This window comes from Tupaia chinensis, unplaced genomic scaffold, assembly GCF_000334495.1.
Source record: "Tupaia chinensis unplaced genomic scaffold, TupChi_1.0 Scaffold000047_1, whole genome shotgun sequence".
Lineage (NCBI taxonomy): Eukaryota > Metazoa > Chordata > Mammalia > Scandentia > Tupaiidae > Tupaia > Tupaia belangeri.
In genome coordinates this window covers 2237057-2253603 of record NW_006159505.1, presented here as the reverse complement: position 1 = coordinate 2253603, position 16547 = coordinate 2237057, and the positions used below count along the sequence as shown (strand labels likewise).

Below are 16547 nucleotides of genomic sequence, written 5' to 3'. Positions count from 1 at the left end.
AAGGGAAGTGGGAAGTAGGAAGTGGAGAGGCGGAGGAGATCTAAGTTCAGAACATAATGTCCACACTCAAGGGCTTGTTCGTGGTATTTGTCTTTCCCTTTATTTATGATAGAGTGTGTGAGTACACGAGAGAGAGGAACACTCCGCGGGGTCTTGTCACACCACGATCCCACTCCTGCAGTCCTTCTCTTGTCAGAATCATGGACAGCCATGTACACACCTGGCATGTTTCAGGCCCACCAGTCTGGGAATCCACGCCGCGGTTGCAGTGTGGCTTCCGGCACTGCAATCCAGCATTCTTTTAACTGTGCCACAGAGGCTGGCCAGTTTTTGTTTTTAAAGTTTATCCCAAATGTGACAGGTAGGCAATGAGCAGAGTTGAGCTGTCAAGTAAAATACACGATTTAGACACATCTTTCTAGGTGTGGTGTAGAAATGAATCGGCATGAGGGACCAGCAGATGCAGGGCAGCAGGAGCTACAGCAATCTGATGAGACAGGATGACGGGAGGGTAGTGGCTGTGGTGGTTGAGAAGAGGGGATGGCTTTGATAAATATATTTAAGAAGCAGAATCGACAAGATGTAATATTTAACTGGGTGTGAGAGTAAGGCAGAGGGGAAAGTAACCCCTTTCTGCCACAGGCAGGTAGGTTGTTAGCGGCATCACCCCCTGAGCTAGAAAAGCAAAAAGAAAAGCAAGTGGAGAAGGGAATGGTTCTGCTTAAGAGGCAGTTTCTTAAGTAAAAGTCCATCTCAATATTCGTGCAGTCTGCCTTCTAGTCACAAACCGTGTTGAGACAGTACTACCCAGAATGCTCTGAGCTTTATCTCTGGGGGCCATTTTTGTTCAAACAGTAGCAGTTAACTTAAGGCAGAGAGTTGGAGCCAGCCATAGGGTCGTCCACTTCCTGTGCTTTGAATTCCAACCATTTCTTAATTTCCTACCTCCTGCCTTAAGTCTGTACACACTCACAGTAATTTATCCAGCCTAGATGAACTCCTGTTTTCTTATTCTCTCCCACCAGAAAAACCTGGTACATGAGCAGATTTAGGGGTACCACGAACTCACAGAGGTGGTCGTTGAAATTCAGTGATAGGTGATAGCGCAGCACTAATGCAGCCAGGCCTTATTAAAAGGCCTGTGTTTGCATCTCAGGATACATATATATTAAATTGCAGTGCCAGAAGCCACACTGCAACCGCGGCGGAGATTCCCAGACTGGTTGGCCTGAAACATGCCAGGTGTGTACATGGATGTCCATGATTCTGACAAGAGAAGGACTGCAAGAATGGGATCGTGGTGTGACTAGATCCTGCCGAGTGTTTCTCTCTTGTGTGCACTCATACACTCTATCGTAAATAAAGGGAAAGACAAGACAAACAAAACCCTTGAGTATGGACATCATGTTCTGAACACTTCCTTCTCTGCCTTTTCACTTATTACTTATATATCACTTATTATTATTATTTTTTGGAGAAGTTTTTGCTATAGGGTGCATGCACTCGCCAGAAAGACAGAGAGAGACAGAGAGACAGAAAGCGAGAAATCACCCCCCAGGGGGATGGTCACGCCACAATCCCTTCTCCTTCAGTCTCCTCTCAGGATCTTGGGCACACACTCACATGCAGCTGGTATGAGTTTAAGACACCAGGTCCAGGACTCAAACCGCAGTCGACTACATGGAAGTCCAATGACATAGCCATTATGCCAATTGTTTGGTCCCTTGTTTTTGTTTTTAAGAGAGATTTTTTGCTATTGGACTTGTGCAGTTGCTGGAGAGACAGATAAAGTGAGAAATCACCTGGGGGGATGACCACACTGCAGTCCCTTCTCCGTTCTCCTCCTGGGATTCTCGGCAGGAACGCACATGCATCCGACATGAGGTTTTTTTTTTTAGAGGTTTTTGCCATAGGGCACGTGCGCTCGCCAGATAGACAGAGACAGACAGACAGACAGAAAGCGAGAAATCACCCCCCAGGGGGATGGTCACGCCGCAATCCCTTCTCCTCCATTCTCCTCTCGGGATCTTGGGCACGCACGCACACGCTCCCAGCGTGAGTTTTAAGCCACCGGGTCCGGGACGCGAACCGCGGTCAACTACATGGGAGTCCAGCGACATAGCCATTACACTAACTGCTGGTCCCAGAATTTGTGTATTTTTTAAAAATCAGTTTTATAGTAAAATCGTGATAACAAACATAAGATAACAAAAAAAAATTATAATACATGACCTCCACTGAAGATTCTTAGATACAGCATAAATATAAGCAACATAAGAAAAAATTAGCTTAGTTAGATTGCATCACAATGTAACACTCTGGCCAGCTGGGGTGGGGTGGTCAAGGCAGCTGGATCCCACATGGCCAACAGCATGGCCCAAGTCCTAGACCTGACAGCCTGAAAAACACGGGCCCATGTATGTACATGCTCAAAATTCTGAAAGGAGAATGGAAAAGATTGTGGCATGGCTATCCCCTCTTGTAGATGCTTTCTCACTGCCCTCCTCACCCCAGTCTAAGGCAAGTGCACCCACCCTATAGCAAATTTAAAATACTTATTTATAAAACTTTTGTTCATCGAAGGACACTATCAGGAAAATATAAAGTCAGCCCATAAAGGAGAAAATTTTTGCAAATCATACCTTGTAAGAGTCTCATTTGCACAATATAAAAAGACTGTGTATAACTCAGCAACAAAAAGACAACTCAATGAGAAGATGAGCCACCAGCCAGCCACAGTGGTGCAGTAACACGATTCTCTATGGTACTGAGGCCGAATGGGAGGTCCCATGTTCATGTCCTGAGATCTCCCTGGTCCCATGCTTCTGCCTGACTGAGGCTGAGAGTAGGATCCATGGCATGAAGACCCTGTTGGGAGTGCCTGTCTCTCTTTTTTCTGTCTCTTTCTCTCATGGAAGAACTAAATCAATAAACTTAGAAAAATTGAGTCAAGGACTTAAATAAACATTTCAGAGAACATACATAAATGACCATTAAGCACATAAAAAGGTGCTTAACATTTGTCATTAGAGGAATGTAAATCAGAACTAATGTGAGATACCACTTCTCACCCATTAAGATGGCTTTAATCATTTAAAAAGCAAGTCAAAACACCTAAAAACAGAAAACAGGGTTGGCAAGGATGCAGAAAGCGGAGCCCTCGTACACAGCTGGTGAGAGGTAAAATGGGGCAGCTGCTATGGAAAAACAGGAGGACAGTTCCTCACATAGACAGTTACCAGCAATTCCATTCCTAGGTGTATTCCCAGAAGAACTGCAAACACATGTTGAAACAAAAACTTGGACACAATTGTTCATAGCTGCATTACTCATAATAGCCACAAAGTGAGAAGAAAACAAATTTCCATCAACTGATAAGTGGATAAACCAGATGGAATATTATATTATCAGCCATAAAAAGGAGTGAAGTACTATTACATGGATGAACCTTAAAACATGATGCCAAGTGATGGGCACAAAATGCCACATAGTATGCGATTCCATTTATATGAGATAGAACTGACAAATCTGTAGAGGAAGAAAGCAGATTAGTGGTTCCCAGGGCTTGAAAGGAGGGTGGGGCATGAGTGCTTACTGGATATGGGGTATTTTGAGGGGGAAGAGGAGATGAAGATGTTCTGGAATTAGATTGTGGTGATACTTGTAGAGTATTGTGAATATTAAAAGCCACATATTTTGTACTTTGAAGTTGTTAAAGCAGTGACTTTTGTATTGACTGAGTTTTATTTCAATTGGTTGGCAAGACTTCAAGACGTTCTTGTTAGTATTACAGATATATTTCCCTTGATTTTGAGGGGGAAGAGGAGATGAAGATGTTCTGGAATTAGATTGTGGTGATACTTGTAGAGTATTGTGAATATTAAAAGCCACATATTTTGTACTTTGAAGTTGTTAAAGCAGTGACTTTTGTATTGACTGAGTTTTATTTCAATTGGTTGGCAAGACTTCAAGACGTTCTTGTTAGTACTACAGATATATTTCCCTTGTTGTTGCTTGTGTGTGTGTGTGTGTGTGTGTGTGTGTGTGTGTGTATATAATATATATTCTGTTTTTCCTGCCTTTCTTAAGCTAAAATTATTTGGTACATACTTTTCATCTATACAGTTTCCACAATTTTATTTTGGTGAATATATAGATATATAGTTATATATAGTTATATTTAGTTATATATAGTTAGTGACTATACACATCTTAGCTTAATCATTCCTAAAATGTTTGGTGGTTTTCTCCTCTTTATTTACTTTCAGTAAGTCCTGCTATAAATGTTTAAACAAATAAGAATGTTTTAAGCCCTTCATAGATACTGCTTTTGTGTTTCTTCCCCAAAACAAGATCTTCATTTTTTTAAGAGAGATTTTTGCTATAAGGCACATGCGCTCACTGGAGAGACAGAGACACAAAAAGCAAGAAATCACCCTCCAGGGAGGATTGCCACACCGCAATCCCTGCTCCTCTACTCTCCTCTCAGGATCTTGGGCATGCACACACTCCTGCCTGGTGTGAGTTTTAAGCCACTGGGTCCAGTACTCGAACTGCGGGTGAATACATGGGAGTCCATCAACGTAACCATTACACCATCTGCTGATCTCGATCTTCATCATTCTTTAAAAATATTTCTATTGTGGTTTTTTTCTGGCTAATTTTCAGTAAATATATACTAACTTATGAGGGTACTTCAGAAAATTCATGGAAAAATGGGATTAGAGTATTGTATTTTATTTTTATTTTTTAAGGTTTATGCCATAGGGCACGCACACTCACCAGAGAAACAGAGAGGGAAGGTGAGAAATCACCCCCTGTGCCACACCACAGTCCCTTCTCCTCCAGTCTTCTGTTGGGATTCTGGGCATGCACACACACACACACACACACACCCCCGTCGTGATTTTCAAGTATGAGCTTATGTTGGTGCAAAAGAATTTTGAAATCCATACATATCATCATTGAAAAAGTCATGATACGTTTTTGCATAGAAAAATATGTCCTAACTTTTCCAACAACCCAATAGTTTTGTTTTGTTTTGTTTTGTTTTGAGAGGTTTTTGCTATAGGGTGCGTGCACTTGCCAGACAGACAGAGACAGAGAGACAGAAAGCAAGAAATCACCCCCCGGGGGGTGGCCATGCCGCATTCCCTTCTCCTCCATTCACCTCTTGGGATTTTGGGCACGCACGCACACATGCCCGGCTTGAGTTTTAAGCCACCGGGTCCAGGACCCAAACCGCGGTCGACTACATGGGAGTCCAGCGGCATAGCCATTACGCTAACTGCTGGTCCCACAACCCAATAGTTTTTTATACTATGCATTTTCTATGAACTTTGTAAAGACCATCCCTTGTGTAATCCTACAAATAATGGATAAAGAAAAATTGAGGAGATTAATGTTTATTGAGTATCTACTCAGAACTGTGCCTAGATTCTCTCTGTGCCTAGTTCATTGTTACACTCAGCTTCTGCACCTGCTCTGTCGTAAAGGGACTGCAGAAGCAAATAAACAGATGAACAAAGATTAGAACCAGGCATTCTTTTCCCAAGTTGTGCCCTATTTCCTCACAGTTTTAACAATATTGCATTTTATCTTTTTGCTTCCTGTTTAATAAAGAGATTCAACATTTTCTAGTGTGATTGTTGACTGTATATTTATTCTCACATAATATTCTGTCCTTTTTGTCTACCTATTCCTTCCTAATGTGTTATCATAATTCATTTGCTTTCGTTTACTTCTCTTTTACAGGCTCTTGATGGAAATGTATATGATCACCTCAAGGATTATTTAATAGCCTTCAGCCGGACTGAGCTAGAAACATGCCAAGCTGTGCAGAACACATTCCAGTTTTTATTAGAAAACTCCACCAAGGTAAGTTACTTTAGCGTAGTATGTGGTACCACTCATTTTAGAATCGAAAATATTTTTGCGTTTAGACAAAATGAAGGAACCAGTGATATTAGAAGAATGCTTTCAATGACACATTTGCCGCACACAGCATTCTTTCTAACAAGATGTTAGGATGTCCTTTTCTCTGTTGGTGAGTTGGTAAAGGTAGCACCGAGGGCAAAATGAGCACAGAGTCTTCATCCTGAATGCCTCCTTCATGGCCATATACTGCCATTTTGGTCAACAGTGGGTCCCAGATGTGACAACGGTCACAGAAGGAGTACATAGCCTAGGTATATAGCAGGCTACACCCTCTGAGTATATAAGTGCACTCTGTCATGTTTACACAGTGGTACAATCGCCTAAGGTCATATTTCTGAGAATATTTCCCTTGTCACCAAGTGACATATTACTTTGTAAATATTCTTGTTTTCATTGCACTGGAGCTTCCAATTCTATTTTTAGGAAAAACATTAAGGGTCCGGTAGGTGGCGTGGTGGTTAAAGTTGCTGAATTCCCACATGGTCAACCATGGTTCAAGTCCCAGACCTGACAGCTTGCTTTTTTACTTTCTCTCCCTCTCCCCTTTTCTCTCTCTTCTCTCTCTCACCCTGTCCCTCTCTGGTCAAATAAAAATAAACAAATGAATAAATAAGTTAAATGAAATTCTTTAAAGAAAAAAAGAAAAAACATTAAGAATGCTAGGTTGTTAGGGAAATATAAGGATCATTAACCTGGAGCTTTGAGTTCCTGTCATGTATCTATTTTCCTATATTTTTATCCCTGGATTTCACTAAAACAGACCAAAGCATAAATGTGTAAAAGGAAGGATGAATGGATAGAAGGGTAATAAGTTATGCAGAAGAAAATGTAGGGTGATATTTTTGTTTCTAATTTTATTTTTTAAATAATTATTTTTTATTTAACTTTGTTATTTATTTTAATTTTAATTTGACCAGAGAGGGACAGAGTGAGTGAGAGAGAGAGTGTGCAAGCCACCAGGCTCAGGACTCAAACCGGAATCGGTCCAGTGTTAGTCCAGGGCCCTTCACTACCATGCCACTTGCCGGCCCCTTTGTTTCTAAGTTTATTAGAAACTGTATATTATTTTAATTCTAATTTTATCAGAGAGCTTATCCTATAACACAATTCTTCAAAATTTATTTTTATTTATGGAAAAGATAAGTTAGATTGAATACACTTAGTTTATAAAGCAGGTACACATGTAGGTATACAGATAGCCAATATTTTGCACACACTTAATCCCCTAGAAGTTTTTAGCATATCTTATATCTTGAATGCCAAGGGGTTGTTATTACCCTCTTCATTTTATAGAGAAGGAAATGGACTCAGGAAGTTTATGTGATTTTTCTGAGGTCATGCACACATAGTGCTTCTCATGCTCTTTTACTGTATTATCTCTTCAGCTTGCATTATTTTAATAGAAAATGAATTAAGAATTTATGAACTAGTTTAGCCGCATGAAGAGATAAGCTTTCATTTTCTGCATTTATTCATATGAGTATCTCACTCACCAAGGAAGAGGAATAAATAAATGAGATGCTCTTATGTTTAAAGTGAAAGTGGTAGGAATAAAAATTTAATAAGAACGGATCTAGAAGATGTGTCCTATTGTTCAAGTACCAGAAGACTCACACCTACAAGTTTAACATCACGTGCTTTTCTGTTTCAAAGAGCTTATTATAGTGCTCATGCTGAAAGCATCCTCATGATTTGAGAAGAAAAGTGTTAAGCTGTTTTTTTATTTTACACATTTATCACTTTGCCTTTTGGAGAGAAAATACATTTTTACATACTAAGATGTGTAATATTCTCAAAGATATTTGAGGGTAATTCAGACTGGTAGACTAAATGTGAAGGTGATCTTTGTGTCTTTCATCCCGTAAATGGATGCAGTTTGCCTGAGGAACTTTTGTTAAATTTTAATTATTTATGAAGCTTCCTTTTCTCCTTAATATTTTATGGAGTACTTTGTATGTGTAACTGAAGCAGATGTTGTCATAGATATTTTTCTCTACGATAGTAGCTCCACAGACAGCTCTGCTGGCTTTTATGGTTTGTTTATGTGTGTATGCCTTCTGTCTGCATAAGGACACACCTACAGATGAATGTAGCTTTTTAACAGTTCAGGACAAAACAATGATAGTCTTTATTTCTTTGGAAATTAAGTGATCTAGTGTTACCATTGTTAATATTTAACCAAAAACTCATTTTGATAAAATGGAGGGGAAAGAAAAACTCATGGTCATTCCAATAGAAAAAGCATTTGTCAAAACGTAACACCTTTTTATGATTAAAAAAATCAGCAAACATTTTTGTTTTGTTGAATTGTTGGTGGGACTGTCATGATACACAACTGTGGAAAGCAGTTTGACAGTTCCTCAAAAAATTAAACACAGTTTCCATGTGACGAGCACTTCTACTCTTAGGCATGCACCAAAGAATATTAAAACAAGGGTTGAAAGAAAAACTTGTACAAAAATGTTCACAGTAGCATTATTGCAAGTAACCAAAAACTAGAAATAACCCAGATGCCCATTGACTGATGATTGGATAAGTAAAACATGGTAATACGGCATATTCATACAGTTAAATGTTATTCACCCATAAAGAGAAAGTAACTGTTGATATATTGTACAAAATGCATCTCACAGAACAAAAAATATGAAAGCCATTTCCTCATAAAAAGATATTATGGGCTGAATTGTGTCCTTCCAGTTTCGTATGTTCATGCTCCATCCCCTAGTACTCAGTATATAGAGATAGGTTCTTTAAAGAGATAATTCAAATAAAATGAATCGTATAGTGGATCCTAATCCTGTGACTGGTGTCCTTATGAGAAGAGATTAGAATACAAATAGGGGGCAGCTGGTGGTATGGTAGTTAAGGTGTCTGGATCCCCCATTGCTGATTGAGCAGTTTGAGCCCTGGACCTGGCAGCTTGAAAAACTCACTGGGCATGTGTGCATGTGTGCCCAGGATCCCAAAAGGAGAATGAAGGGGAAAGGATTGTGGCATAGTCATCCCCCATTGGAGGTGCTTTCTCATTCTATCTCTCTGGTGAGCATACATGTCCTATGGCAAAAATAAAACAAAACAAAAAATAAAATAAAAACCACAGTAGGCTCAGAGGAAAGACCATATGAAGATACCAACAAAAGATTGTCAACTATAAGCCCAGGAGAATAGCCCTCAGAAGAAACCCGTCCTTCTTACACCTTGTCTTTGATCTTCTAGCCTCTAGAACTGTGAAGAAATACATTTCTTATGTTTAAGCCCCCTATTCTCTGGTGAGAATGCTCTAGCAAGCTAATACTGATACCTTTTCTTATTAATAATCATGAAAGGGAAAATTACACCATCATGAGATTCCACTTTACATGTATGAGATTGAAAAAAAATATAGACAGGAATGAGTGTTAGTGAGAGAAACTAATACACTACCCTGGGGGGGGTATGAATTGGTCCATCCAGTTTGAAAACAGTTGGCATTATCTAGTCAATTTAAAGATGTACTTACTTTGGGACCAGCAGTTAGCGTAATGGCTATGTCGCTGGACTCCCATGTAGTTGACCACAGTTCGCACCCCAGACCTGGTGACTTAAACTCACACTGGGCGTGTGTGTGTGCATGCCCAAGATCCTGAGAGGAGAATGGAGGAGAAGGGATTGCGGCGTGGCCATTCCCCCTGGGGGGTGATTTCTCGCTTTCTGTCTCTCTGTCTGTCTGGCAAGCGCACGCACCTTATAGCAAAAACCTCTCCAAAAAAAAAGGATGTACCTACTTTATAAATGACCTGACAGATTCACTCCTGGAAATGTATCCTAGAGAAACTCTTGCACGTGTGTACCAGGAGACTTGGAAGAATGTTCATAGCAGCTTGCTTGCTTGCTTATTTGCTGCAGGGTGTGTATACACATGGGAGAGAGAAAAAGAGAAAGGAAATGAGAAATCACCACCTGGGGTGGGGGGGATGACCATGCCACAGTCCCTTTTCCTCCATTTGCTTGGGATTTTGGGGGCATGCACACACACATGCCCAGCCTGTTTTTCAAGTCACCAAGTCCACGACTCAAACCACCCAATGGCCCATGGGATTCAGCCACCTTAACCACCACACCACCTAAACCACCACACCACCTAGTTGACTTAGCAGCTTTCTTTTTTTTTTTCTTTTTAAGAATTACTTATTTTAATTTTTTTTTAAAAATGGCGAAGACTGTGGCTCTCACATGACTGACTCCACAGTTCAAGTCCCACACCTAGCAGCTTGGAAAACACTTGGGGCACTCATGCATATGTGTGTCCAAAATCCTGAAGAGAAGATTACAGAAGGGATTGCAGCATGACCAACCCCCTTGGAGGGGTGCTTTTTTGCTTGCTTTTTTCTGTCTGTCTCTCCCACAAGCATACATGCTCTACAGCGGAAAATAAAAACCATTGCCTATTTTCACCCTTTCCCAGGTACATAATGCATTGCGCTCTCTTCACAAGACTTTCTATGCCGTGTGTCTTCTTTCCTGTATATCGGAATTTTCCCACATAAAGTCCTTTCTAATCTGTCTTCTTGGTATGCTTTAAGATGATTATTAGAATGTAATATCTTTAAAATGGGTGTCAAGTCTCTAAAAATATGATTTCTTGCTATAGATGGGTTATCTGCAGTTTCCCGGTAGATGGCAATCCCCATAAAGCAGACTTTGAGAAGCCTGTAACATGTTAGGCCCGGGAAAGATCAGAAAAACCAACGTGCTTCCTCATGAGCATGCTCCCCCCTCCAAGAATAGCTTTATGTGTGTAGCCAACCTCTCACTGTCTTAGAATAGTCTTGCCTAGTACATGACTCTGGGTTTGTTTCTACACTAGTACTTTCCAAATTAAGATTCTTAAGAAAATAGAACACAAAAGTAACAACTGTCAACTAAAATGAGAAATAAAATGAGTAACATCACTTTTTTATAGCCACATTGTTTGGGGTGATTTTTCATTTGTATAGGAAACAGCAGAATAAACCTCAGAGTGTAATTAAAAGGCATCTTAACCATATAAAAGGCTTAAAAATATTTTGTTTTTCTCTTCAGGTGGTGAGGGACTATAATCTCCAGCTGTTTTTACAAGAGAATGCTGTATTTCACAAACCCCAGCCCTTCCAGTTCCAGCCTTGTGACAGCGATACTGTAAGAGAGTTCCAGGTTTTTGTTTCATTTGTTGCGCAGCTTTGTTTGTGCTTAAATAACTGTTATCCTTGGAAAAGACAGAGAAAACGCTGAGTGTTTCTCATTAACTTTATAACACAATTATAAGGATGCAGGCAAACTATGACATTTCTCCTTTCTAAAATGTGTCCTACATACCCTGTATCTTTATGCTAATAACTTTCTATGATATAAGGTTACATTATAAGACAAGTTACTGAAAATCAGAAAGCAACTAAGGGAAGAAGAAAAAAATTCAATAAATTATTTAAATATAAATTACACTTTCTGTCCACGAAATTCCTCATATTATACCATTCTAGAGAAACTAGTGGCTAATTTAAACCAGAATAGAATTAATCAATGGAATAATGAATATGTATATGCAGATATTTTAATTGGCTTTATAAAAATTACAGGCCTTTTCTAATTCCTATAAGATTTCTCAGAATGTTAAAATACTAACATAAACCCCAAATAGACAAATGTTAAAGAGCAGACTTTAATCATACAGTTTTTACCCTTGAATTTACTCTATGAGGAATATTTACCATTATTTGAATTTTTGAATGTGGGCTGGCCATGTAGCCTAATGGTTAAGGGAGCCGGCTCCCACATGGCCAATCACAGTTCAAGCCCAGACTCAGTAGCTTGATAGACATGCCAGGCATGTGTGCCTGCTCAAAATCCTGACCGGATGGAGAAATAAAGGAAAAGGGATTGCAACGTGATTACATCCCATTGCAGGGTACATTTTCCTTTTTTGTCTGTCTGTCTCTCTTTGGTGAACATACATGCCCTCTGACAATTAAAAAAGAGCCAAAATGTTAATTGGGTGACATGCAAAATTGAAATTGAACTTCTACAAAATAAGAAGACCCGTGTTGGCATTACTAACACATTCTCTCAGTGTAAGCAAGACAAGAAGGAAGTCAAATACAATCGTAAGGTCTTGGTAAATTTAGAGTTAGAACCAGTGGAGTTTGTGATATAGTTCCAGCTTGTAAATGTATTAGCTTAATAGAAGTATCTTTGATGGAGACATCTCCATTACTTTTCTTACATTTTAAGTAGCCCTTTTAGTAGCTCTGTTTAAAAATGTAGGAAATCAGCATTTCCCTTTAGGCTATAACTCTTGCCTCGGGACCAACAGATGGTGTAATGATTATGTTGCTGGACTCCCACATAGTTGTCCCCGGTTCGAGTCCTGGACCTGGCAGCTTAAAACTCACGCCAGGTGTGTGTGTGTACGTGCCCATAATCCCAAGAGGAGAATGAAGGAGAAGGGATTGAGGCATGGCCATCCCCCTCAGGGAGTGATTTCTCACTTTCTATATCTCTGGTGAGCACACACGGCCTATAGCAAAAATCTCTTTAAAAAAATAATAAAATAACCCTTGCCTCGTACAGTAGTATCCTTTTTATCAGTCAGCTTTTGATTAATGACTGAGTGACAGTGTCAAGTAACTTGACTTCTTTGAAGTCTGGGAGGAATTAAGTAGAGCATTAGAAGATACAGGGTATGGACAAGTTTGTCAAGCTTGATTTAAAATTGTGGCTAATCTGAGGTTATTTTATCTTCGCCTATTTCCCACAGAAGAATCAGAATAACAGTGACTCTCATCTTACTTTTCAAAGCCCAACTACAGCCCTAAATCTTTTTTTTGTTTCTAAACACTGCCAAATGTTTTTAGCTGTCATGTCCGTTTGCCTTAAAATTCTAACTCTATGCTGTTTTCTGTCCTTGTGCCATCTTTACTGGGCAGAGTTTAAAAGCTGCCCAACTGGTGGATATTGAGCTCTCCCCTGTCAGTGCTCTGAGAATGACCATAGCTGAGGTATATGGGGGTCTGGGCCAATGGTGGGAGGGCTGGGATGTGTGGGTTTGCATGTTAATGAAGGGTGGGACCTGGCGTTGGGGTGAAAGTCATGTATGTGTATAAGGAGCCACTGAAATAGCAACAGTTTTGGCATTCTGTTTCACCTTATGAATTAGGAATTTCCTTTCCTGTTTATAGTGAAAAGACAGACTCCTCATTTTTCTCTCACCTGAAGCGCCTTATTTTTTTCTCAGTAAGAGTGCTGGGAAGAACCTTAGAGCTAATTTCAACTTTTTTAAAGGGGAAAGTGAAGCCTAGAAAGGCAAAGAGCCTTGTTCAAAGTCACAGAGTGAATTAATGACACATTACTGCTGTGATTGCACTATTAATGTTCTTTCTACTATGCTGTTCTGTTTTCTGAGAAACATTCAGCACTTGCGAAGCAATTAGTTTTTTTCATAATGGGAAAAAGATAAATGCTTATGTCTGCCATGGCAGACAGTGGTCTTTAGAATGATGGTTCTGAAAATGTTCTTAAGTACAATATATTTGGGGATTAAAATAAATTTTGTTCTGTTGGAAATGAAGTGTTTTTACTGCCATAAAGAGTAAGATCTCTGGGCCAGCAGGCGGCATGTTGGTTAAGGCACTAAATCCCACGTGACTAGTTCTACAGTTTGAGTCCTGGACCCGACTGCTTGAAAAACACTCTGAGTAAATGTGCATGCATGCTCAAATCCTGAGAGGAGAATGGAGGTAAAGGGATTATGGCCTGGCCATCCCCGCTGGGGAGGGATGTCTCACTTCTTCCCTGCCCCCACTCCATGAGTGCATGTGCCCTGTAGCAAAAAAAACAAAACTGAATTATTTCACTTGGAATAGACTAGTACTGTTCCTTGTGAGAATAAAACCATTGTTTATTTGTTTTCCTGCCTTCTTGAAGTTGGGAACACCAAGCCTGTCTTAGAGAGGAGGGGACCAGTCAGTGCCCATTAACCCAGTCTTCTTGCCCGGTGAAGCTACAACATGTAGGAAGGATGGATTGCCTCCATCTTCAGTTACATTCCTGACTTTGCTGTTTTGAAGCATATTTCAGTTCAACAAATGAACCCTTACTGTATGTGCCAGTCACCCAGCTAGGTGCTGATGGTAGCTGCTACATGCCAGACTACGGCTCAGAGCGAGATGAGCTCTCTGGCATGCACACAAATAAGCAACATACAGCGCGGCATCCACACGTATGTGATAGAGTGCTCTTAGCGTCTGACAGCATCAGTGTATCCTGATATGGTGCGGTATTTTTTACAACTTTATGGAGTTATATTTGCATGTATAATTCACCCTTTTCAAGTGTATTTAATGTTTTTTAATAAATTTATCAAATTGCGCAATCTTCATCCTAAATAAGTTTAATACATTTTCATGACCCCAGTGCCTAGTTGCTATTAATCCTCTTCTGCTCCTGCCACAGACAGCCACTTACTGTTGGGCTGTCAGAAAAGTCATGACTTTTTCTCCTATGCCTTTCTTTGCAAACACACATCATGACTTTTCCAACAACTCAGTATCTACAGATTTGCCTTTTCTAGGCATTTCATATAAGTTGAATCATATAATGTGTAGTCTCATGTGCTTCTCTCACTTACATTAATGTTTTTGAGGGTAATCCAGGTTGTATAATGTGATAATATTAATAAGTGTGTTCGTTTTTATAACTAATTAATATTTAATTATATGAACATAACTGTGTTTTGTTTACTCATCAGTTGGTGGATATGTTTTTCCTACTTTTGACTTTTATGAATAATTCTGTGTGTGCCAATCTTTATGTGAACATATATTCATTTACCTTGGGTTGCTGGATGATATGATAAATTTATGTTTAACTTTTTAGAAAACTGCCAAAGGTTTTTCCCACAGTGGCTAAACCATTTAACGTTTTCACCAGCATTAAGTGAAGGTTCTCTTTTCTCTACCTCCTCACCAGCATTTGTACTGCTGGGTGTGCAATAGTATCTCATTGCGGTTTTGATTTGCCTTTCCCTAATGACTGGTGATGTCGATTATCTTTTCACGATCCTCTCAGCCATTTCTATTTCTGCTTTAGTGAAACGTCTATTCAAATCTTCTGTCCATTTTTTTATTGGTTTGTTTGTCTTCTTGTTATGTATTAGATCTTAAAGATGACTTGAAGTTTACAGAGATTGAGAAACAACACACCAGGAAGTGAAAACAACAATTGAAACTAATAAAAATAATAGGTGATATTCATTGAACATTTATCTCATGCTAGACATTTTTCTAATTGCATTACCTATATTAACTAATTCAATTCTCATGACAATCCTACATTATAGGTGTTATTTTTAATACTCTTTTTAAGGAAAAACCTAAGTTTAAGAAATTTGTTCTAGCTCACTCATCTAATAAATGTTAGAGTGAGAAAAATGTGGAAGTGCTCTATCTGTACCTAAAATAGCAAGCAGCCTTTGGGTGATGAGAGAGAAGTTGAACACTACCATAAATGTGGGTTACAACCAGATTTTATATTTGAGTTTTATATATGATAGCCGAGGGAAAACTATAGAATGTATTCAGAACAGTTCATGATGAGGTTCAATACGGCGACAGGAGAGTATTGTTCCTTCTTTTTATTTTGAATTTTATAATTTGAATTAGCAATTTTGAACTGTTTATGAGCTTAACACATTTATTTTTCATTTACTCAGTAGATACTTATTATATTGGGTGGTTGGAAATGTTTTTTTTTAATGCAGAAACGATCATCCAATATACTTTTGTACATGTTTCCCTCCTTTTTTTCAACAAATATTTGATCAAAATTTAGGGAACCAGCAGTTAGCGTAATGGCTATGTCGCTGGACTCCCACGTAGTCGACCGCGGTTCGTGTCCTGGACCCGGTGGCTTAAAACTCACGCCGGGTGCGTGTGTGTGCGTGCCCAAGATCCCGAGAGGAGAATGGAGGAGAAGGGATTGCGGCGTGACCATCCCCCCTGGGGGGTGATTTCTCGCTTTCTGTCTCTATGTCTCTCTCTGTCTGGCGAGCGCACACGCCCTACAGTGAAAATCTCTCAAAAAAAAAAATTTAGATCAGTTATTTTTAGGAAAGTCACAGGACTTTTAAAGGTACTAATCTAGGGACCAGCAATTGGTGTAATGGTTATCTTGCTGGACTCCCACATAGTCAACCGCAGTTCGAATCCTGGACCTGGTGGCTTAAACTCATGCTAGACTAACACGTGTGTGTGTGACCAAGATCCCGAGGGGAGAATGTAGGAGAAGGGATTGCGTCGTGGCCATCCCCCCTGGGGGGTGATTTCTCACTTTCTGTCTCTCTGTCTCTCTGCCTCTCTCTGTCTTTCTCGTGAGTGCACGTACCCAATAGCAAAAAAACTCTCAAAAAAAAAAAAAGTTACTACTCTAATAAAATGGAGCCCTTATTTTCTTCTGAACATTGTAATACACTGTGTTAAAAAATGAAAACTTTTTCGCTGGACTCCCACGTGGTCGACCGCGGTTCGTGTCCCGGACCCGGTGACTTAAAACTCACGCCGGGCGCGTGTGCGTGCGTGCCCAAGATCCCGAGAGAAGAA

General features: G+C 39.7%; 1 protein-coding gene across 2 annotated transcripts in view; it reads left to right on the top strand.

Annotated features, from left to right (window-relative positions):
• Positions 1–16547, top strand: part of FCHSD2 (FCH and double SH3 domains 2) — a 252607-nt gene that overhangs the window by 176130 nt on the left and 59930 nt on the right. Inside the window, exons 10-12 of one of the 2 annotated variants that reach the window (XM_006140960.3) lie at positions 5755–5877; positions 10999–11094; positions 12879–12950. In XM_006140960.3, coding sequence (XP_006141022.1) covers positions 5755–5877; positions 10999–11094; positions 12879–12950 — 291 coding nt within the window. The remainder of the gene's footprint in view (positions 1–5754; positions 5878–10998; positions 11095–12878; positions 12951–16547) is intronic. The other variant, XM_006140959.3, reaches the window with a different exon arrangement.